The 17,703-nt window shown below is 39.5% G+C and overlaps 2 protein-coding genes across 2 annotated transcripts; one reads left to right on the top strand and one right to left on the bottom strand.

The window, feature by feature from the left end:
- The first annotated feature begins 11,759 nt into the window (after positions 1-11,759).
- On the top strand, positions 11,760-13,609 carry LOC113354511 (putative F-box protein At3g23260). Its single transcript, XM_026597825.1, has 2 exons — positions 11,760-12,061; positions 12,254-13,609. The coding sequence occupies exon 2, from the start codon at positions 12,452-12,454 to the stop codon at positions 13,379-13,381; it is 930 nt and encodes a 309-aa protein (XP_026453610.1). The 5' UTR covers positions 11,760-12,061; positions 12,254-12,451; the 3' UTR covers positions 13,382-13,609.
- A 1,058-nt stretch (positions 13,610-14,667) lies between these two features.
- On the bottom strand, positions 14,668-17,431 carry LOC113352778 (serine decarboxylase 1-like). Its single transcript, XM_026596554.1, has 5 exons — positions 17,155-17,431; positions 16,193-16,427; positions 15,825-16,018; positions 15,561-15,697; positions 14,668-15,242 (listed from the first exon to the last, which is right to left on the bottom strand). The coding sequence occupies exons 1-5, from the start codon at positions 17,429-17,431 to the stop codon at positions 14,676-14,678; spliced, it is 1,410 nt and encodes a 469-aa protein (XP_026452339.1). The 3' UTR covers positions 14,668-14,675.
- Between the last annotated feature and the right edge of the window lie 272 nt (positions 17,432-17,703).

Here is a 17,703-nt window from a genome sequence, read left to right on the forward strand (position 1 = left end):
TTTTCTTAGCTGTTTCTTTGCTGCTTTACCTTCCAAGCCTTGGTTCATACCATTTACATGCCCTTAGCTCACTGCCATAGTGCATTGTCACCATTGTTAGCCTAGGAAGACTTCTTGTATGCTCCTCTCCCTGTGGACAAACCCCTACTCATCATTTTATTACAAATCTTGGCCTTGTATACTTGCAAGTGTTTTGTGTGCTCTAAATTTCCACATCAAGTTTTTGGCGCCGCTGCCGGGGAGCTGGCTGCCATATTTTTGAAGTTTTCAAAGTCTGCTGTTGCCTGAGCTGCTGCCAAGCTGCTGCTGCTGCTGTTGTTGCTGCCAAGATGCTGCTGCTGCTGTTGCTCCTGCCAAGCTTGCTGCTGCTGCTGTTGCTGCTGCCAAGCCTGCTGCTGCTGCTGTTGCTGCTGCCAAGCCTGCTGCCAAGCCAACTGGGCTGCCAACTGAAGCTGTCAACTGGGCTTGTGCAACCTCTGCTGCTGGGCTCTGATCAACCTTTGTTGCTGGGCTTTAACCAACTGAGCTGGGCTCAGTAACCTCAATTTCTCTGGGCTTGCAACTTCTTCTGTTGGGCTTGCAACTTCTGCTCTTGGGCTTCACTGCTGCTGCTGGGCTTGGACGTGAGCTTCTTAGGACGATCCTAAAGCCCAACTGGGCTGTGCAACTAAAAGGGGACTAAAAGCCTATTTTTGGGCTTCCCTCCAAAAAACAAGTAAGCCTAACCCATGAGTTAACCCACTTGGGCCTCATTTAAATTCAAATTTGGGCTTGTAATAATTAATTTAATTATTTATTTGGAATTGTAATAATTTTTTTTTTGTTTTTCTTTTCTTTTTTTTTTATATTTGGGATTGTAATAATTTTTTTTTTTTTTTTTTATTTTTCTTTTATTTTTCTTTTTTCTTTTATGGGTTTGTTTAATTATTATTATTATTGTTTTTATTTTCTTTTATGAGTTGTGATAATTTATGCTAGGTTTAGTTCAAAATTTTTTTTCAAACCCAAATTTTTAAACCAAAAACAAAACCCCTTCTTTAAACCAAAACCCATTCAAAACCAAATCTTCATAACCCTTGTGGGCCAAATTGTTTCCGATTGCTCTGTCTGACCAACATGTTAGTTAAGGTACCTACTAGGACATGATTGTGACCTACAGAGACCAGACAAACAGACTTGTTAGAATTAACCCAGACGAACCTATCGAAATTCTAAGTTCTGAGGGAGACAGTCCAGATCAACCAGAAACAATGGGAGAACCACGTACCCTCAAGGATTATATGTACCCAACTAGAGCCAGTCAACCTTCTTGTATTTTGCTCCGAGGCTAATGGCCATTATGAGCTGAAATCAAGCACAATACAGATGCTTCCTATTTTTAGAGGTGTTGAGAATGAAAACCCGTACCACCACGTGAGAGAATTCGAGGAAATTTGTGGAACTCTGCGTTTCACTCAAATGACCGACGAAACCCTGAAGTTAAGGCTTTTTCCTTTCTCCCTGAAAGATAAGGCAAAGGCCTGGCTCTATGCTTTACAGCCTCAATCCATCATGACATGGGATGACCTCACAAAGGAGTTTTTCAAAAAGTTTTTCCCGAACCACAAGACTGCGACAATTCGTCAAAGTCTGAATAGCTTTGTGCAATTAGAAGGTGAGACCTTAGCTAGATACCTGGAGAGATTCAATGAATTATTGCTCCAATGTCCCCATCATGGTTTTGAAAAATGGAGACTTGTGCAAATTTTGTATGAAGGTCTAGATGTGTCCACCCGAACAACGGTTGAGTCGATGTGTAATGGTCTATTCGTAGATAAAACTGCTGACGCGTCTTGGGACTTCTTGATTGAAGTAGCTGAAAAGACGCAACAGTGGGAATCCATCCGTGAAACCAGAAAGACTACATCCGAAGCAAAGGCTTTTAGGATTGAAGCGGATTTTGAGGGTAGAGCAAACATGGCATCAATAGTTAGGAGATTAGAAGAGTTAGAACTACATAAAAATTCAAAACCTTCCACCACTACTCTCCGAGAACATGTCGCTTCATCTGTTTGTGCTGCTTGTAACGACCCCAACCATCAATTCCAAAATTGTCCAGATTTGCTTGCAGTCCAGGAGTCTAGGCTTGAACAGGCACATGCCATGTTTCAAACCAGAGCATAACCCTTATTCACAGACCTACAATCCAGGATGGAGAAACCACCCTAACTTTTCATGGTCAAAAGGACCCACTCAAGGAGGACCATCTCAACCCAATCAGAGCTATCAAAACAATCAGGGATATCAGAACAATCAAGGTTATCAACACCCGAGAAACCCTCAACAACAATCATATCCTCAACACAATACCGACAAGAGATTATCCCCTAGAGGAAATGTTCCAGAGTTTGATGCAAAGTCAGAAAAATCTAGATCAAAAGATGGATCAAATATGTGAGAGAGAAAAGGGTAAACTTCCGAGCCAACCCCAACAAAATCCAAAGAGGATATTTCAAACAGGCACAACATCCTGCACTGAAACCTCACCTGATCAAATCCATGCCATTACCACCCTCCGAAGTGGTAAAGTCATCGAGAACAACGTAGGCGAACCTAATGAGTCTGATACAAATTCCACGTTGTCTCCACAACCCCAGAAAACCAAAGAATCTGAGCAAGTTGGAAAATCTGACAATTCTACTGCTGTGAATGTCCCTTTGCCAACTCATCTTCCTGTTGCTCCATTTCCTCAAAGATTGATCTATCAACAGAAAAGTACCCATTACAATGAGATGTTAGATCTGTTCAAGAGAGTCAACATCAACATTCCTTTTCTTGAAGCAATCAAGCAAATCCCTGCTTATGCCAAATTCCTCAAAGACTTGTGTACTCAAAAGCGCAAGCTCAATGTGCAAAAACGTGCTTTCTTAGCTGAGCAGGTGAGTTCCATCATTCTGAACAAAACTCCACCCAAGTTTAGGGATCCAGGATGTCCAACAATTTCTTGCACTATAGGAGAACACACGGTCAATAAAGCGTTATTAGACCTAGGTGCAAGTGTTAACCTACTGCCATATTCTGTTTATGAGCAGTTAGGTCTTGGGGAGTTGAAACCAACATCTATCACTCTACAACTGGCAGACCGATCTGTCAAGATTCCTCGTGGAGTGGTCGAAGATGTTTTGATCAAGGTTGACAAATTCTATTTTCCCGTAGACTTCATTGTCTTAGACACTCAACCTGTACAAAACCCAGACTGTCACATTCCTGTCATCTTAGGACGTCCTTTCTTGGCTACGTCCAACGCGATCATCAACTGTCGGAATGGAGTGTTAAAACTGTCTTTTGGTAACATGACGGTAGAATTGAATGTGTTCGATATTAGTCAACAACCTGTGAATCTTGATGATGATGATGTGCATGAAGTTAATATGATTGAAGGATTAATGCAAGATTCGTTGACTAACATTCTATCCGTGACCCCTTTCAAGCATGTATGGAGAACTTTAACCCTGATTCTATGATGATGCATACTGTAGTGACGTCCTATCTCTGCTCGAATCTGTACCTCAAATGGACGTCACTGAAAGGAAATATGAAGTGGAACACCCCTATTCTCTGATTCCAAGCTTATTCCATCCATTGTTGAGCCACCCAAGCTTGAATTGAAACATTGCCTAGTACGTTGAAGTACGCATTCCTAGGTTCTTCTGATACTTTACCTGTCATTATTTCATCATGTTTAGACACGGAACAGGAAAGTAAGCTTTTAGAAGTACTTAAGGAACACAAAGAGGCCTTAGGATGGACCATCTCAGATCTCAAAGGAATTAGTCCCACCATTTGCATGCACCACATTAACCTTGAAGAGAATGCCAAACCATCGAGGGAAATGCAAAGGAGACTTAATCCTAACATGAGAGATGTAGTCAAAGGAGAGATCCTGAAACTACTTGATGCAGGTATCATATACCCAATTCCCGATAGCAAATGGGTTAGTCCCATTCAAGTTGTGCCTAAGAAGTCAGGCATTACTGTTGTTCAGAACGACAAGAATGAATTAGTCCCTACTCGTACAACCACAGGATGGCGAGTATGCATCGACTACAGGAAGTTGAACACAGTAACAAGGAAGGATCACTTCCCGCTCCCTTTCATTGACCAAATGCTAGAACGTGTGTCTGGACACAGTCACTACTGTTTTCTAGATGGCTTTTCCGGTTATAACCAAATTCACATTGCTCCGGAAGATCAGGAAAAAACTACATTCACGTGTCCATTTGGGACGTTTGCTTATAGACGTATGCCCTTCGGGTTGTGTAATGCACCTGCTACTTTTCAGCGTTGCATGATGAGCATTTTTTCTGACATGATAGATAGTTTTCTCGAGATCTTTATGGATGATTTCTCTGTTTTTGGTTCCTCGTTTGACGAATGTTTGAAGCATCTTGCCCTCGTGATATCCAGATGTAAAGAAAAGAACCTTGTTCTAAATTGGGAAAAATGCCATTTTATGGTGAATTCAGGAATAGTTCTAGGACACATCATCTCAGAGAAAGGAATTGAAGTGGATAAAGCTAAAGTTGACCTCATTCAACATCTACCACAACCTTGCTCTGTGAAGGAGATCAGATCATTTCTAGGTCATGCTGGTTTTTACCGGCGATTCATCAAAGATTTCAGCAAAATCTCCAGACCTCTGTGCAGTCTTCTCTCCAAAGATGTTGCCTTCAATTTCGATGCTGCTTGTGTGAAGGCATGGGAGGAATTAAAAACCCTTCTCACCACCGCTCCTATAGTCCGACCACCCGATTGGAAGCTTCCGTTCGAACTTATGTGTGATGCCTCTGATTATGCTGTTGGTGCTGTTTTAGGACAGCGAGTTGATAGACTACCATATGTGATATACTATGCTAGCAAAACCCTTAATGATGCCCAACTCAATTATTCAACTACCGAGAAGGAATTGCTTGCCGTCGTTTTCGCATTAGACAAGTTTAGATCTTATCTGATAGGGTCTAAGATCATCATATACACAGACCATGCGGCTTTGAAGTATCTTCTTTCCAAGAAGGATGCTAAAGCTCGCCTTATTCGATGGATACTCTTATTACAGGAATTCGATCTCGAAATCCGTGATAAGAAAGGTTGTGAGAATGTGGTTGCTGATCATTTGTCTAGATTAACTTTAGAGTCTATTGATGAATGTGAGCTGATTAGAGAATCATTCCCAGATGAACAGCTGATGTCTATCTCAGACCTTCCTTGGTTTGCTGATATTGTTAACTACCTCGCTACAGGTAGGATGCCCTCACGTTGGTCGAGACAAGACCGCTCTAAATTCCTGGCTGAAGTCAAACATTTCCTTTGGGATGACCCATATTTGTTTAAGTACTGTCCAGACCAAATCATTAGGAGATGTGTCCCCAACACTGAACAGAAAGATGTGATATCTTTCTGTCATGACCAAGCATGTGGAGGCCATTTCAGTGCCAAGAAAACTGCTGCAAAGATCTTGCAGTGTGGATTCTATTGGCCATCATTGTTCAAGGATTGCCATGATTATTGTGTTGCTTGTGAACGCTGTCAAAAGCTAGGAAGCATTTCGAGGAGAAACATGATGCCATTGAACCCCATTTTGATTGTGGAGATTTTTGATGTTTGGGGGATAGACTTCATGGGTCCATTTCCCATGTCTGACAGCAAGTTGTACATCCTAGTCGCAGTTGATTACGTTTCTAAGTGGGTAGAAGCCATAGCAACCAGAACAAATGACCACAAGGTGGTACTTTCATTTCTAAAGGAGAACATATTTCACGTTTTGGTACCCCTAGAGCTATCATCAGTGACGGCGGTTCACATTTTCGTAACAAGTACTTTGAGTCTTTAGTACGCAAGTATGGCATAACTCACAAGGTTGCTACTCCGTACCACCCTCAGACTAGTGGACAAGTGGAAGTGTCTAATAGGGAAATTAAGCACATTCTGGAGAAGACGGTCAACCCGTCCAGGAAAGATTGGTCATTGAGATTGAATGATGCTTTGTGGGCCTATAGAACAGCTTATAAGACACCAATTGGCATGTCCCCCTATCGTCTAGTGTATGGAAAGCCGTGCCATCTACCTGTGGAATTAGAACATCGTGCCTACTGGGCAATCAAAGAGCTGAACTTTTCTCTGGACGAAGCTGGAATTCAAGGAAACTTCAACTCAACGAGTTGGAAGAATTGAGAAATGAGGCTTATGACAGTGCCAAGCTGTACAAGCAAAGATGAAGTTTCATGACAAGCGTATTCTGCGCAAATCCTTCACTCCTGGTCAGAAAGTCTTGCTGTATGACTCCCGATTACATCTTTTTCCAGGAAAACTGCGTTCCAGATGGAAGGGTCCGTACCTAGTACGCACAGTTTTTCCTCATGGAGCTGTAGAGCTGGAGGATGTCTCCAACAAGAACGTTTTCAAAGTCAACGGGCAGAGATTAAAGCCATTCCTTGAGCCATTTCCACCCGACATTGAAACAACCGACCTGGAGGACCCAGTCTATGTGGACTAAACTGGTCCACTCTTTCCCTAAATAACCAAAAGTTTTCCAAATGTTTCCCTAAAAACCAAAATTTTTCGTTTTCCCATCAAAACCAAAATTTCCCAACAAAACCAAATTTTTTCCAAAAAGTCCAATCCCATTAAAAACCAAATTTTCTTGTAGATAATGTGTTAGTTAAATTTCCTTTTGTGTATATTTTGTGCTCATCCATTGTGACTGCTAATATGATGGATTTTTGCCTTGAATAACGGAGTTTTAATCGAGCTGCCCGTACAATCGGGTATTCTCTCTCCTTTTACTCTACTCAGCATGTTCCTCTTCATATATTGTTTTATAATTCTTTCCATATTTTGAAACATTGAGGACAATGTTTAGTTTAGGTTTGGGGGTATAGAGTAGATACCATGATAATTTGCCATAATTGAAAACAAAACTTCTTCTTTTTGAAAAAAATTGAAAAATTCCAAAAAAAAAAAAAAAAAAATTAAAAAATCAAAATTAAAAAAATTAAAAAATAAAAATCATAAAAATGGAGCTCATTTACCTTGAAATGTTGACTCTTGTGCAAATATGTATTTTTATTAGGAGTCTTAGTCTAGATATTTAGGCACCCTGATTCTAGCACAATTCACATAGTGATAAGAAATTTGCACGCGCACGATCTACCAATACATGTATGGCCTCGATCTTCAAGGTGTTTGATAGGAAGTTACGATTGCCAATCACTTTAGAATACTGAACGAAACTTGACTAGCTTGTTCTTTGGTTGGTTGGGATAGAAGGTGGAGGTTACATTAAGAAAGACAACCATCGAATTTAACTGGGTGCATCAAAAAGGGCTACCTCTTGCAAAGTGTCATGTAATCTTTTGTTTCCTTTTGTTATGTATCAAAAGTGTTTCCTTCAAAAAAAAAAAAAAAAAAAAAAAAAAAAAAAAAAAAAATATCAGAAAAATACAAAAAAATCAAGTATTTATCAATTCCATCATCTCTTGTTCCAAAAATAAAAAGAGAATAGTCAATGTAAATAAGAGTCATGTAAATAGTCATTTTGTGTTTTTTGTAATAAGCAAGGAGGGTGTATGCCATTGATGTACAACGCGAGTAATTGTGAAATACCTCCAACTCATTCACAATTCTCGTAAAGTCCGGACAGCTAGCTAGATTTCGACCTCAGTTCTTAGCCTGAGAAACTATCTCTTGGTGATTAGTAGTCATGACTTCAGATCTTTCTTTACACATGTGTAGATACAACACTCTTATCACATGTCTTTTTGTTATCAGTGCTAGGATTGTGCCTTCGATAGCTAGATTGACATCTCCATTTTGCTGTGAGCTTAAACTGTTTTGCACATGTCACATTTGATGGAATCTGAGCTTATATTTTGACCTAGAACTTTGTAGGTACTCTAAGCAAACCTTCACGAGACTTCAACTCGTCCACTAGGGACACTTAGTGGTTTAAAAGGCTTAGTGCATACGCTAAATGCATTCGAGAGACCAGCGACAGTGGTATAGTTAGGATTTCCTTAGTTTTGTTTTACTTGAGGACAAGTAAAATTCAGGTTTGGGGGTATTTGATGAGTGCCAAATATTGTATATATTTATCCCTTTTTGTTGGCATTTTAACTCATCTTTTGCATTAATTCTACATTTTATCCCATATTCTGTATTTTCATTGTTTTCAAGAATAAATATTTTTATTAATTAATTTTGCATTTTTAGGTAATAAATAAAGTTCGGATGAGTCGCGGAGCGAAAAGAGCAGAAAAGAGTGAAAAGCCGGGAGAAATCACGCAAGGAAGCCGCGAAGAATGGTGCGCACAACCTCATTTTCTACACAAAAACGCCTCCGTTCTCAGCCATCAGATCAGTTCTCAGAAGCATCCGACGGTCGCTCCTTCATAGAGCATCAAAATCTGAAGTCTCTGCCAAGCACCACAGCGCTGAAATTCCAAGCCTTCAGATTAGATGGTAGTTGAATCCAACGGTCGCTCCCTTGCTGTTCATCAACGTTTGATATCTCCGCCTTACACTACAACACCTAACCCCATCTAGAGCCGTTAACTTCGTTGTATCAAAAAATCACGGTCGCTACAACCTTCAGGAGGAACCATCCGATCCACCTACCAGCTTCACATCCCACGGCATCGTCACGAAACATCACCTCGATACCGCCTCACACCCTAGCGACCGAGCACCTACACCCAAACAAACGCACCCTTCCCTTTCTCCATCGAACCATCTCCTCCATCACCCCCCTCTGCAGAACCACCATACCGTACCACCACCATGTCCGTCTCCATCACCACCACCTCACCCCAAATCACTCCACTATTTCTCCCCAACTCTACTCTACCTAAGCCCATCATCACCCATCACGTACCATCTCTTTAGCATCACTAATCTCAATTTCTCATCTCTCTGCTCACTGAAACCCTAGGTGAGAAATTGGGGATATAAGTGATGATTAAAGCATCAATTGGAGCATGGGAGGAACGAGAAGAAGCAGGAGAGATTGGGTCGACGAGATGGAGCGAGTATCTCATCAACAGTAGGTAAATCAATTTCACCAAACCCTAGTTCTACTGATTTGGGGGAAAAGGGGAAAACCCTAAATGGGTAATTGGGTATAAATTGATGTTATGTGAAGTGTGTAGGGGACACTGTATATCTCTCTGGACTAGCCAGTAGAGAATTGAGCTAAATTTTAATGAACTTCAAATTTCAGTGCTTATCAGTGAACAGTTGAATATTGCATATGGTTAGTTATCTGATATGTTGCTAATTGTGTCTAAATTATCATATGATGAATGTATGTTGCTACATCATGGTTAGCATGAGCTAATCAGCATCAGGCAGGCCAAGGCTCAGTGAAGCCTTGTGCACTGTCAAGTGACTAGAAGCTAGGATAGTTACTTCCTTGTATGTTTTTGAGAGCAAATGAGAGATACCAATGCTCATAGAGCCTGTGATTGGCTGTACTGTCAAAAGACAGCCAATGCTAGGGGCAGACCAGTGAGCAATTTGGTATTCTTCCATTTCTAGATGTATGCTTAGGAACAAACATAACCTAGAAACATGTCATTTGATTAGGACACAAGGTGGATCCTAAGCCTTGGCTTAACCACCAATCCCTCTCTGTAACTTGCATTTTCAGTCCTGTGTGCTTTCAACTCAGTAATTTTCTTTTTTGCCTTTTATTTCTGCACTTGTAGCTTTTTGTGCACTGAAGTCAGTGCATAATCCTCACCCTGCCCTTGACTTCCAAGCCTTGGTTCTTTGCTGCTTTTCTTAGCTGTTTCTTTGCTGCTTTACCTTCCAAGCCTTGGTTCATACCATTTACATGCCCTTAGCTCACTGCCATAGTGCATTGTCACCATTGTTAGCCTAGGAAGACTTCTTGTATGCTCCTCTCCCTGTGGACAAACCCCTACTCATCATTTTATTACAAATCTTGGCCTTGTATACTTGCAAGTGTTTTGTGTGCTCTTAATTTCCACATCATTAAGGAGGATGGCTGCCATGGAGATAAAGTCAAAAAGTTGTTTTCCAAACCAATGGAAGAAGGTTGCGAGAAGAATGACCTGATTTTTTGATCTTCAAAGAACATGATTTCCCTAAGATTATCGAAAGGCATTATATCAAAAGGCTCAGATGTTTGTAAAGACTCTACCAGTTCAACTCCAATACTCTTCCAATCAAAAACAGGATGTGCTGCAGTATAGACGAGACCTTTTTTCCATGTATTTATTGATTCAATATGATCTTCAGTTTTATCTTGTAATTTCAACTAAGAACCAGGTAGTAAAGGTGAAAGATTGGAATTTTCAATCACAGGGATAAGACTCGATATAGATATCAGGTCACAGGGTAGTGTTGAAGGTAGTGAAATTGGGGCTGGAATGGGTGGAGAAATAGGATGGTCATGAAATAGATGTTGAGGTTGAGGGTTATTAGAAGTAGCCGGGGTAGTGGGTTTTCGTTGTGTTGGGATTGTAGGTGAGGGTTTTGGGTTTGAGGGGGGGGGGGGGGGTGGTGAAGAACTGAGAAGGGTTTGAAGGGATGTAGCCATTGCGGACCAACCTGAGCAATAGGCACCAGCAGGGATGAAGAAAGACCGTAGAGTTCCTTTACCATCTAGTCTAGACAGCGTTAGACGAAGAAAAGATCCTTTCTGGTTTGAAGCTTTTTGAATTGTTAACCAAGCAGGTTGGTCTGAAAGGTGCCAGTGTGCGTCACCTGAATCACCATCTTTAATAGCTTCGATTAAAACACATTCTAGCTTAGACGCAAGATTCATTGTAAGGGCTCCATACGCTTCAGCTTTTAAACCTTTCTCGGAGAGGATGATTTGAGAAGAAACATTTCTTTTCAATCCGCCAATTATCTTACGCCTAAGGGTGAATGATTTGAGATCTATTTGAAAGTGGATCGGAGGGGGACAGGGTATTGGTGAACAAGAGATTGGTGGTTTGATTGGAGGAGGCATTTTACAGGTGGTTAGAAGAGGGGGGAGGAGGGTTGGTGCTGGCCGGTGGTGATGGTGGTGATGGGAAGGGCGGTGGTGATGGGGAGGGTGGGGGGAAAGGTTGAGGAGAGAGGGCAGAGCATGGTTGAGAGAGGGCAGAGCTAATATTTAGTTGAGATCGGGCCTGTATATCCAAAAATAAACAAAGAAATGGTCAAACTAAATGGTTGCTTTTTCTAAGAATAACTATTCCTTTTGGTCCATAGTCCATGAAAAGTGGCCCTGTATATAACTCTTTTCGTCCCTGTGAACAGGTGCGGTCTGTTTTTTTATCACTATCAAATATCTTATTGATAGCAACTTTAAGTATGACTACCAAGAAAAATCAAATCGGGTTGCTAAATCTGCCTTTTGTTTAAAATGCAGGTTTAAATGGACACTTGCATATATACAAACGAAAGAAGAAGAGCCGCCAAAAATAGAGTCTTCACCGAGCGACGGACTCTCTATCTCCATCCACTCATCACTGACGGTAGAGTTTCTACTGCACGATAGTGACTCCATCACTCAGTTCATTTCCCATACTGGGTGGACGAGTTTATCTCGCCACCTAACATGGCTAATACGAAAAATCGCCAATGCCGTATAGACACCTTCCTTATTTTGAATGTAGACTTTTTATTTCCGTAAGTTATTTGTAAATTAAGTAGATAATTCCCATCTAAAATAGCATCCAAAAAAATAAAGTTTTGAAGAACTAGCCGTAGCCCAAGTCATTTGCGAAAACATATGTGCACTCTATGGCAGTTCAGATGTTTGGGCCAGCCAAAGAAAGTCCAACTGGCTTGCTTTCTGCTTTCCAACTTATACGAACCGATATATGAGTCCAAATTTGACTCTCACACTCTCAGACTCTCAGTATACACAGAAAGAAGAAAAATTTCAGCATGTGGTCGTTTTTCAAATCATTGAATCCCTTTGGAGGAGAAGATGATGAAACAGCAGCAGAATCATCATCTTCAAGTTCAGTTGAAGCCAGAGAAATTCTAGCAGAGCCACCTATAAATGGTAACAACATCATTCTTTTCTGTAATTTAAAGCGATTTGGGGTTTTTCAGTTTGTGAGCATAAGGTGTTTGTTTTATTGTCCCAATGAGGAATTGTTGGTAATAGTGTGGGATTTGTCAATGAAAGGATGATATTGCTGATTTGACTCAATACCTTACGAAATGGATTCGAAATTTGTTCCTTTGTTTGCAGGAATGCTGTACTTACCAAGGGATTTACTAAAAGACATCTTTCTTCGTGTGCCAATGAAGTCGATAGCACGATCCAGGTGCGTAAACAAAAAATTGTGTATGGTATTAGATGATGAATTTGTTAAGGAGAAACGAAAACATGATAAAAAACTGAATGTGGATTATAAGATCATGATCCATAACGAGAATGTTATAGAAAATGGTTGATTACGAGACTTCAAATTCTAGATGTAAACACTCTCGTCGTATCCGGTACCCTTTTGGAAAATACAAGAGAGGATTTGATTTTTTTGAATGTTGTAAGGGTTTGGTTTTGTTAAGGCATGTTGCAAGGGATTCTGGCAATACTCTTGTCATTTGGAACCCATGTACAGATGAATTTAAGAAATTACCTGTTTACCCACCATTTGAATCAGATATAGATATGGCCTCTGTAGAGTTTGGAATTGGTTATGATTCTCAAGCTGAAGACTTCAAAGTGGTAAGCATAGAGGCTATTAGGGGGAAAAATGGAGTGAGGTTCAGATTTAGGTTAAGAACAAGTTCATGGGAAAGATTGAAGGATCTCGTTATTGAAGATCTCTCTTTCGGTTCACTACCTGATATGGCTCGTATACCTGTTAATGGAACACTCAGTTGGATAGTAGATAAAAGTGGATTCAAAGTTATTGTTTCTTTTGATTTTGAGAAAGAAGAATTCAAAGAAAAGAAGATGGCTTACTTGTTCAATGAAAGTTACAGAACAACTTTGTGTGTTCTGAAAGAGTCTCTTTGCCTATTAGGTTTTAAGCATTTTGACCGTTTTGCTGGTAAAGTGGGGGAGTTAAACTTAAAGGGTAAAGGAAAGACAACATCAGGGACTGAATTGTTCACTATTAAATTACAAAACCACTTTGGATATGTTAGAAATTTAATGCCTTTACAGTATTTTGGGAGCGGTGAAGTTTTATTAAGCATAGAAATCGATGATGGTTCTTTTATTGTTCTGTATGACCCACAGTATGACACAGTTACAACCCTTTACGAGTATTTAGATCCGGGACTTTGCTGCTCTTCACACACTTCTATCTTTCTAAAGAGCCAGATTTCACTTAACACGGGGACTTACCTACGTGAATATGCTGATTGAAAGACTTGTGTATCAAGGCAGAAACATATGGAGGACTCTGACTAAGAAGCAACTCTTAGATTACCTGTAAACGATGTACAAGTCTTTTTCATTTGCCCATGTGAGTCTTACTTAGTTTCCTATTTCTACAAGTCTTGTTTGTGAATCTAAGAGTTCATTTGTTGTTTATGATCATGACACTGTCGATAATCTAATACTCGGCTATTACTGTTTTTCTGTTAAATACAAGTTTCTTTGTTCTTTATATTTTGGGTTCAATTTGTTGAAATCGTATCAGTTACACATTTCATGGTATGTAGAATCTCACCAAATTACAGGTCCCTCAGATAGCTTTAAACTTTAGCTGGTCATTTTCTGACCATATCTGAACTCTGAAGCTGTCATATCAGCTGAACATTGTGAAAGTATAATTTACTCTAGTTTAATGCCATCTTTCTTCGTAAAGTGTGGAAGTGGGATTTTAATGGTCAAATTAGGAGATCTCGGAAAAAATGCAGGGTAAGAAGAACCATCTTATACTCGTACGATGTACTGGATTCGGTCAATAGAGCAATTCTAAGAATTCTGCATCCCCTTTCTCCTGAAGACAGAAACTTTGTTCTTTCTTGCTTGAAATTTAGTATCTGGCGGGAAATAATGAACTTGTCTTCTTGCTGGTGATGCCTTAATACTCTTCCGAATATGTAATCTTCTGTTTCCTGTCGTATAAAAGGCCTCTCCTGACTTAATAATACATACTAATGTGGTCAAGAGTCCCAACTTGATGCTCAAGCTAAAGATCATAAGAACATTAATAAACTCTCCTGAATTAATTATTTGTTCCGGTCCACACCAAAATCAAAATATCAACTTCCAAAGGGTATAAAGACGTAAACTTGGGCTCGTGTACGAGTTATCTGATCATCTCTAGATTCCAATATATGCCCTCAACATCAACCACACAGGAATCTAACATGATAAACTATTGCAGAAGAGTCCTGTAGGGTTTGGGATACAAGAGAGATACTGTAGAGTAGAGGTTTTCGTCCCATATTCACACTGTGTCACCTTTCCGTATTATGAATTGGTCGCCGGCAAAAAATTCGTTTGCTACAACTTTTAACAGGTACCAATAGCATTTTATTATACAATTAATACTTAGGATTTCGATAATCCCGATAATCTGTATTGTTTTACAAATACATTATTATGGCCTTACTGAAAGGTTGTTGATGATACATGCCGAGATGTGCGTACGTATAGATGTGCGTACGTATAATATGGTACGTTATCATTTTTAGGTTGTAAAAGAGCTTCATTTATGCTGAGGACAAGCGCAATTTTCCTTTCCGATATCTACTGAAACACAAGTAGGTTGAACCTTTCCATCCTGGAGCCAAATCGAGCGTTTCACGATCAGATCATTCAAGAAGTCATCCAGTATCTTGATAGTGACATGGGGCATAACCACAACATGAGCAATGTTGCCCTGACAAGCAAGTTGCCAATGAAGAACAAACTCTTCATCTTTTGGCCTCTCAAATACAACAGTAGTACTGAGCTCATTAAGCATTACACTTATCCCTTCGGAACGTAAACGGTTTTTCAGATAATGGGCATTCCTGAAGCATGTTTGGACTTCTTTCTGAAGACCTCCATAACCTTTAGTGTTCAGGGTGTACCACAGGAAGACTGGGGCATGACCATTGCGGCTTCCCGTGATTGTAGCATCCATGGACGCAATGTATTCAACATACCTTGACATGGCATTGATATGATCCAACCTTGTTATCTGAACACCGCAAGGTGTTGGACAACCAATAAACTTGTGGCCAGAAATACTAACACTCCCTATTGGCTTCTTAAATGAGATTTTTGGAGCCTGCTCAATGCCACAAATAACTTAGTTAAGCAAGCAACATTGGTTAGTAAAAAAAACTTAGGTGAAAGAATGAAATAACTAGAGCTGCGGAAATGATTTTGAACTAGTCTCTTCAACTTCAAAACTTTTTACCCCTCTTATTTTGTTAATTCTATCTGAAATCTTTGTTTCGGAAAGCTACACAGACATGTTTTACCTACCGACTCTTTGAACAAGTTCCAATTATTACCAAATGTTTTTTTAACTATTCACTTGGAATCGCACATATAGATACAGGGGACATGTAGTTGACCAGAGAGAGAGAGAGATAGAGCTTACATGTTCGATAAATGGCATCATAATCCCAGATAGCGCCCCATCACAGTGAATGTAAAATCTATCTTCTGAGAAAGTAGCTTCCTTAAGGGTTGCTATAACCAGGTCGAGATCATCAACAGCTCCTTTAACAGTCGTTCCTTTCAAAGATGTAGCTAGAACATTAGAACTAAACCTTCTTTTGATATCATTCACATGCATGAAATAACAAAAAAAAAGAAAAAAAGTAAATAAAATAAGGACATTAATTAACAAATAGAGGCACACCAATATTGACGTTTATGATAGCTGGTTTGTCGTTGTTCTGGAGTAGTTTAGCTTTGAAATCGGCACAATCAATTACCCCATTGGTAAGGGTATCAACTTTAACACATTCCATTCTGTACATTCGTGCAGATTTAAAGACAGAATAATGTGAATCTTGCGATGCGTATAAAACTCCCTCAGGATAAAGCTCCCTCCTACAAGCACATTATTTTCATTACTAACTGTTTACAGGCATGTTTAGTTTAACCAGACGGAGATACGTATCTATAGCTCCCAGTCAGTCATTTGTGCAAAAAGTTATTTTTATACAACTAAGAAATAATCAACTTCATGAACCCTAATTTTTTTTACTTAGCAATAAAACTCACCCCATAAGGATACCATGATGATTGCTTTCTGTACCACCATTTGTAATGTAACCCCAATATTCATAGTTACCGATTTCCCAGAGTTGAGCAAACCAGTCTAACACACCCAATTCGAACTGTTGCGAATTGAGACCAAAGTTGCTCTTAGTAAAGGGATCACCACAATTGTTGAGATGGAAACGTTGAAGCCAAGCAAGAGGAGTAACATGATCCAAGTCCATATTCTCAGGGTAACCTGTACGCTTTTTAAACTTCATTAATATCACATAATTTTAGATATATCACATAATTTTAGATGGAATTAGAGATATAACGCCTAACTAATGAAGTTGACGTTCATTCATGTAATTTCTTGAAGACTCTATGAAACCCCTTTTGAAGACTCGAAGAAACCCCTATGCATCTGGCCAAGGAAATGGAACACCTTTTCAAAAAGAATTATTGAATTTCATAGCCAAAGTGCGTAAATCGGAGTAGTAACGCTCTTTGAGGATTTCTATCGACCATTTGACCAGAACACACATATGACATTAGACATTTTTAGGGCCATGTTGTGTTAAGGGTCACTTATACTGACACAAAAATAAAATAACTCTAAAAATTAATATATCCAGCGAAATCTTTATAAAAACTTTTATATTCAGGCAGCTCTTTAAAATATCTAGTCAAGAACTACATTAGAGATATCAAAATCAGATTCCATATAGATCGACCGTAGTTCCAACTTCCAAACCACACCAAAATCTTCCCTTTCACAGAAAGTGGAACCCGCCCTTGTGGGAACTATCAAGGGGATGCAATGGAATATCAGATTTTTTAAGTAATTAAGTGTTCGCATTTTGTCAGGAAGCATGTTCTATTACTCGATGAACATTTAATAGCTAGGCATTGGCGCAATGTGCCTACCCATTATACTTGTACTTTTGAAAACATTAAATATTTTTAAGCGTATATGTACGTACCTAACTGATGCTTGACCCTTTCAAGAAGATAATTTTCATACTTAGCTAGCACAGTAGCCATATTTGCATCTCTTTCTTCAGTGTTCTCGTTATCAGCTTCAGGCTCTGTAATAGCATGACTAAGTGTTGCATCGTGAACATTTCTTCGGACACGATTTTCTCCAGTTTTTTCTCTACTTATTACTCCATTTTCTGGTGTCATACCTCCTGGAATGAAACTTTCTGGTACAGAATCAGTCTTTCCATTTTCAACCCCAACAGTACTTCCAATCGCCATCACTACGGAGTTGTTAAACAACAGTATTACGTAATGAAGAGTATGAAGAAAGTGCAGGCTAATGAAGAGGATGAAGAAAGTGTAGGCATGTATATATAAGAAAAGAGATTCAATGAAGAAGAATGATGGTTACAACCTGGTTAGGTTGAATAGTCAAAGTAAGCCATGTCTGCTTAAAAACCTTTTTTTTTTTAGGACAGTTTTAAAAACCCAACACAGGCCATGGCAACTAAAGTTAGAGACAACTTTTGAAAATGGTCTGCTTGACCTAC

Source organism: Papaver somniferum, chromosome 2, assembly GCF_003573695.1.
Source record: "Papaver somniferum cultivar HN1 chromosome 2, ASM357369v1, whole genome shotgun sequence".
Lineage (NCBI taxonomy): Eukaryota > Viridiplantae > Streptophyta > Magnoliopsida > Ranunculales > Papaveraceae > Papaver > Papaver somniferum.

Excerpts from the sequence above, each read along its gene's own strand:
- LOC113354511 (XM_026597825.1), top strand. The coding sequence starts at position 12,452 with ATGGTTGATTACGAGACTTCAAATTCTAGATGTAAACACTCTCGTCGT.
- LOC113352778 (XM_026596554.1), bottom strand. The coding sequence starts at position 17,431 with ATGGCGATTGGAAGTACTGTTGGGGTTGAAAATGGAAAGACTGATTCT. Across the intron at positions 16,019-16,192 it reads CATCATGGTATCCTTATGGG|GAGGGAGCTTTATCCTGAGG; the intron begins GTGAGTTTTATT and ends ATGTGCTTGTAG. Across the intron at positions 15,698-15,824 it reads TATCATAAACGTCAATATTG|GAACGACTGTTAAAGGAGCT; the intron begins GTGTGCCTCTAT and ends CATCTTTGAAAG.